This window comes from Aspergillus sclerotioniger (assembly GCF_003184525.1).
Source record: "Aspergillus sclerotioniger CBS 115572 chromosome Unknown BO94scaffold_41, whole genome shotgun sequence".
Classification (NCBI taxonomy): Eukaryota; Fungi; Ascomycota; class Eurotiomycetes; order Eurotiales; family Aspergillaceae; genus Aspergillus; species Aspergillus sclerotioniger.
In genome coordinates, this window is record NW_020291031.1 from 125,395 (window position 1) to 131,044 (window position 5,650).

Genomic DNA, 5,650 nt, shown 5'->3' on the forward strand with positions numbered 1-5,650 from the left:
TTCAAACTAATCAAATACTGCTCCGGTAAGGTACATAGACGCGAAAAAGATCTTGTTCTCTTTATTCTTGAGCTTTTCCTTGTTCATATTAAGATACAAGTCTAACTGGATCAAGAAAGCCCTGAGTTTCACTCATTTACCGTCAAATAGCTCGGGTGGTCGGACCTTGACAGATTTGACTGACAAGCGACCTTCGAGTAACTGGTTCTTTTATTCTAAGACCGTGATGCTTTCTTATAGCTGACCAACCATGTCCATCAGTTCCTTGGTCATCGGGCCCTGCTGCTAAGGCGCTCGCGATATATTCGATATAATCAACATGATGACTGGTTATCACTAGATAACACTCATACTGACTGATACTCAATGTATCAAACCCTAGGATCGCTTCTCCCTGTTCCTGTTAGCTTAGCTCCCGTTCCGATACGTACCTTGTAAACTGAATCAAAGATAGTCAGGCTGTTGACTATCTAAAGGTGACTTGATCTTGAATAGAAAAAGAGAAATAAGGCCAGATAGTGCCGCGCAGCTATCCGTAAGTAAGTACGGACGAGTATTATCGCTAAGCTCTACTAAAACGTAGGTTACTTAAAGACAATTTGAATTGAGCACGAAGAACAGAACTAGCTAAGTATATGAAAGAGTGTCCTTATATCCTATCCTTCATCATGGCGTCGCCATGATATGTTATGTCGCTGATATATTATGTCGTAGCACTGCCATGTCCTGTCGTAGCGCTGCCATGTCCTGTCATAGCGCTGCCATGTTATAGCGTGTCGGTGACATGTCCGTCGTGGTCACGTGTTGTGTAACCGTCCCGGTTTGTAGGCTGCTCCGATCGGGATTCTACTCGATAAGAGTCCTTGCTCTCCGGACGTGGCCTTCTGCCTAACGTGTCCGCCTTACTAGTTCGTTCAGCTAGCAGGGGTCTGTAACATCTATATCAAAGAACTAAATATAAGACTAAATCTTTAAAAATATATTTTTCAGGCTCAGTTCAATACTAAGAATAAGCTAAACATCTGGCTCATTTCTGATAGATCTAGAATTAATCTAATTATATATACTGACTTTTTTCTAGAATAATCTGCGGCAGAGAAGCTTACTATACTTAAGAAATAATATTTTTTTAAAAGATAAATGAAAAACATACTTGTCATTGTCTGTGAGCCGGGTAATAAGAGTTAGCTATTTAATAATAAGATAAGAATAATCTATAAAAGTATTAAAAAATAAAGAAAACTTAGTCAGATATTTTATATAATATTTAAAAAACATGATATTAAATTTGTAGTTATCCCGCGAGAAATAGAGAATCTAAAAAAATAAGTATAATTTATAAAAAGACTTTTTAGATCTACTTACTAAGTTTAGTATATGTCCATGCCATTAAGAATATTATTTTAACTAATAATATAGATTTATTCTCTGAAGATATACAGCAGCTTTACTATTATTAAAATATATAAAATCTATTATATAAAGCCAGTGATAAATTATATACCCAGATAAATAATAAAGTAAGAGATCTCTTAATCTTCTTAATATAAAGATACCACAGACTCTATTAACAAGATATTTACTACTATCACCATACTTATCACTCAGTAAGGGATAAGAGACATAAGATTTGAAGCTGGTTTTAGCAGAAAGATTCCTTTCTCAGTATTACTCATGTCTTGCTTGCTAAGAAGCCTAGAGAGTTAGTCTTAAAATATTAAAGAGATAAGTATAGTCTTAGATAATGCGCAATATTTTAAACCTGCATTCTGATTTTGGCGGTCAAGTGATCAGCATAGCTTAGTTCAAAGCCCTTTAAATAGTAATAAAGTTAGTAAGAATATAAAACAAACAGTAAATAAATGAGTAAAAATATTTAATAATCTTTACTATACTATATTATTCACATAGCAAATCTAGATTACTGTCTTATTTTAGTCTTATTTTACAGGATTTAAAAACATGTGTTAATATAGAGCTTCAGACTATTAAATATAATCATTAAAAAAGAAAATCTTTAGCAAACTGACTCTGTTGCAGATCTATGATCTACTGTATTTTAAAGACTTCTTGACCAGCAGCTAACCTAGAATAAATATATTTAGAGCTTTATCACCCGCGCTACTGTAGATGATGACCAAAAAAAGAAGCTTGTGCCCAGGATTGGATGATCTTAATTCTAGTACTGGAGCCTGAATTTTGATAATAAGCTGTGTACTGTATAGAAAATTAAAGTTAAACAAGCTAAATACACATGGATACAGATTATATTAATAGATTACTTATTCTAGAAATCCGCAAATCGCGCTAACAGTAATAGACTCTGATTGGCTAGGTCATGTATTAGGCGAGATGCTAACTATGTTACTTATATGGGTTACAATGTATTCCAATGGCAGGGTTACATAGATATGGGTGATTAGTGACTGTTGAGGCAGTAGTACTAGTTGACTTGGTCACGTGGTTAGCTAGCGCCACACCAGGCACCTCTTCTACGCGCCTCTCGCTGCGCAACCTCTAGATAGCAATACAACACTCATATTTCTCTGCGTTCTTGCTTCCTACTAGTAGAACGCTCCCGACAGGTTATGAGCCCGGCTTTATCACCGTGAAGCTATACACACCCGCTAAACGGGACTTTTGTGACCAAACGAGGCGGAGGGCCAACGGCCACTAGGATAGTGATGAACGAGGACGCGCCGGTCTTGGTCGAGTCAATACAAATCGCCAATTCGCACTAAAATCGTGCTATACAACACCAATTATTGCGCCTACTACCCCTACATGGTCAGAATGGCGTTCCAGGTGGGGACTAGCCTCAATATTGAGGGCCTACTGCGTGCCAAAGCGAACCGCGGACCACCAACCACGCAGGCAGATCGCTTGCCAGAGAACCTTATCAAGAATGTATCAGGAATGCCTCTTCTACTACACAGATGCTCTAACTTCACTGGTTGGGATTTTGAATTGAAGCAGATACTGAAGAACATCAGCCTGAAGGACTTAGTCAACTTAGACCTTCCAAAACCTCCTATTATATATACAAGGTATGATGATTAGCACAACTACTCGAGACTTCTACAGTCATGGCTGACTGGCTAATTAACAGAGAAGATAAGAAATAAGTTTATTAAGTCCAAGAAAGAAAAGAACTATGTTGATAATATATACAAGATTGTACGCGGGATTGTACTGAAACATAATATTATAAAGTGCCAGACTGTTATTATTAAATTAATGATATATATACGTTCCGATTACTTAACTACATGTTAATTTATTAAAGGCTTCAGTAACATTTATGATCTTGCTAATCAGCTAGATTATCCATTCTTGCCATATCTAGTAACTCTAAAATTACTATATAAGCTACAGTCAGACTTCCCTATCTAAACAGTAAAGCAGGAAGATAAGATCCTAGGAAACATGGGAAAGACCTATATAGAAATACAATTTAAAGTTATATACAAAAGTATTATTAAAGAAAGTCAAAGACTTAAATTAAGTAAGATAAGTGCTGCTACTATCAGTCAAGATAAGGAATAAAATCTGTTAAACAAGCCAGGATCTACTGATAATCAGTAAAAGGTGGTTACCTACCCGGAAAAAGATGTCTTGTACGAAGAACATATTATAAAGATGTGAAATATGAAGCTAGAGTATGTTAACAGCACCTGCGTATATTACAGATCAAGGAACTATAGGCTATCAAAGTATTGATATATTGATCTAATCTTACATCTAGCAGGGTGGTGTCAAACCCTAGGATCGCTTCCCTGTTCCTGTTAGCTTAGCTTCCACTTGTATTCGTACCTGTGAACTGTATCATGGTAGTGTCAGGTCGATGACTATCTAAAGGATGTCTTATTCGTGAACAAAGGAAGAGAAGTAAGGCCAGATAGAGCAACGCTCCTATCCATAAGTGAGTACAGACGAGTGTTTGTCGCTAAGCTGTTCCAAAACGTATGGTTACTTAAAGACAGTGTTATTGAGCACGAAGAACAGAACTAGCTAAGTACAGGAAAGAGTGTCCTTATATCCTATCCTCCGTATACCATTTCATATACCATCGGGTCTGCCATATACCCACGTGGTAGTTGTAGACCATGATGGTATGCCGTATACCATATGCTTGTCCGTATACCATGGTCACGTGGTGTGTAACTCTTCTGGGTATTGGTCACTTCAGATCAGGATTCTACTTGATAAGAGCTCTCATCTGTCCGGGCGTGGCCTTCTGCCTGACGTGTCCGCCTTACTAGTCGTTCAGCTAGCAGGGGTCCGTAACAGGTGGATTCTCTATATAAACAATATCTGGTTTTATAGAAGAAAGCATACTAAAGTAAAAGATGTAAAGAATGACTTTAAAACAGCAGTTACAGTGTCAACAGGATTACTAAAGCAGATTACTGAGATACCTACTCAATATATTGCTCTACGCGAAGTGAAGTCAGATAACAAAAATTTATATATTTTGAATTTTAATGGTTTAGTGGTTAGGAATACCACTGATAAGTCCCTATACTGGATTTATAATACTAGCAGCTCGCAGCACCTGATCTCTAACTATATCTTACTAAATGACTATCATAAGCTAGATATCTGTAATTTCTATAAATACAGTATCTCTGATAGCAGTATTAGTATTATAAAGTCAACAGGCTATCAATCCCTGTTTTTAATTACTAATAATCAGAGTATTGGGTTAAAAATCAAAGTATACTACTAGCCAGGTCTTGTCTACAGTCTCCTTTTGGCGGATCGCCTGCACAAGGACTTCAGAATATATACTACTATAAAGAACCTAATATTATATAAGAAACAGGATAATAAAATAATAGATTATCTGTAGATATGTAAAAACATGTTTTATATATATATAGAAAATATAGAAATAGCTCTTACTGTAATAGATCCCTTTCTATTATACCAGTACTACAGGTATACAGGATTTTAAAAGATTGCCTCCACTGTGAAAGATTAATAAATTAAACTTAAATATAAGAATAATCTTCACTGTAAGACATGCTCCCTAAGTAAAGTAAAGTAACTAGTATCAAGGAACCTGATTCAGCAAATCACTGATATGACCCAGCTATAACATGCTTGTTACGGACCCCTGCTAGCTGAACAACTAGTAAGGCGGGTATGTCAGGCAGAAGGCCACATCCGGACGGAAGGGGGCTCTTATCAAGGAGGATCCTGACCCGAACCGTCAGGCAACACGGATCACGTGACCATGGTATACGGACAAGCATGTGGTATACAACATACCATCATGGTCTATGACTACCAAGTGGGTATATGATAGACCCGATGGTATATGGAATGGTATACGAGGGACGGATATATAAGGACACTCCTTCACGTACTTAGTTAGTTCTGTTCTTCGTGCTCAATAACACTGTCTTTAAGTAACCATACGTTTTGGTAAAGCTTAGCGACAACACTCGTCCGCACTTACTTACGGATAGCTGCGCGGCACTATCTGGCCTTACTTCTCTTCTCTTGTTCAGATCAAGTCATCTTTAGATAGTCATCAATCTGTCTACCTTTGATTCAGTTCACAAGGTACGTATCGGAAACGGGAGCTAAGCTAACAGGAACAGGGAGAAGCGATCCTAGGGTTTGACAATGCTGACGTTTAACA

The 5,650-nt window shown here is 37.2% G+C and overlaps 1 protein-coding gene across 1 annotated transcript; it reads left to right on the top strand.

Moving 5' to 3' along the window:
- The first annotated feature begins 2,544 nt into the window (after positions 1–2,544).
- On the top strand, positions 2,545–3,186 carry BO94DRAFT_539983 (uncharacterized protein). Its single transcript, XM_025612813.1, has 2 exons — positions 2,545–3,047; positions 3,110–3,186. Exons 1-2 carry the CDS (start codon positions 2,794–2,796, stop codon positions 3,123–3,125), a joined length of 270 nt encoding a protein of 89 aa, XP_025462474.1. The 5' UTR covers positions 2,545–2,793; the 3' UTR covers positions 3,126–3,186.
- The last annotated feature ends 2,464 nt before the right edge of the window (positions 3,187–5,650 follow it).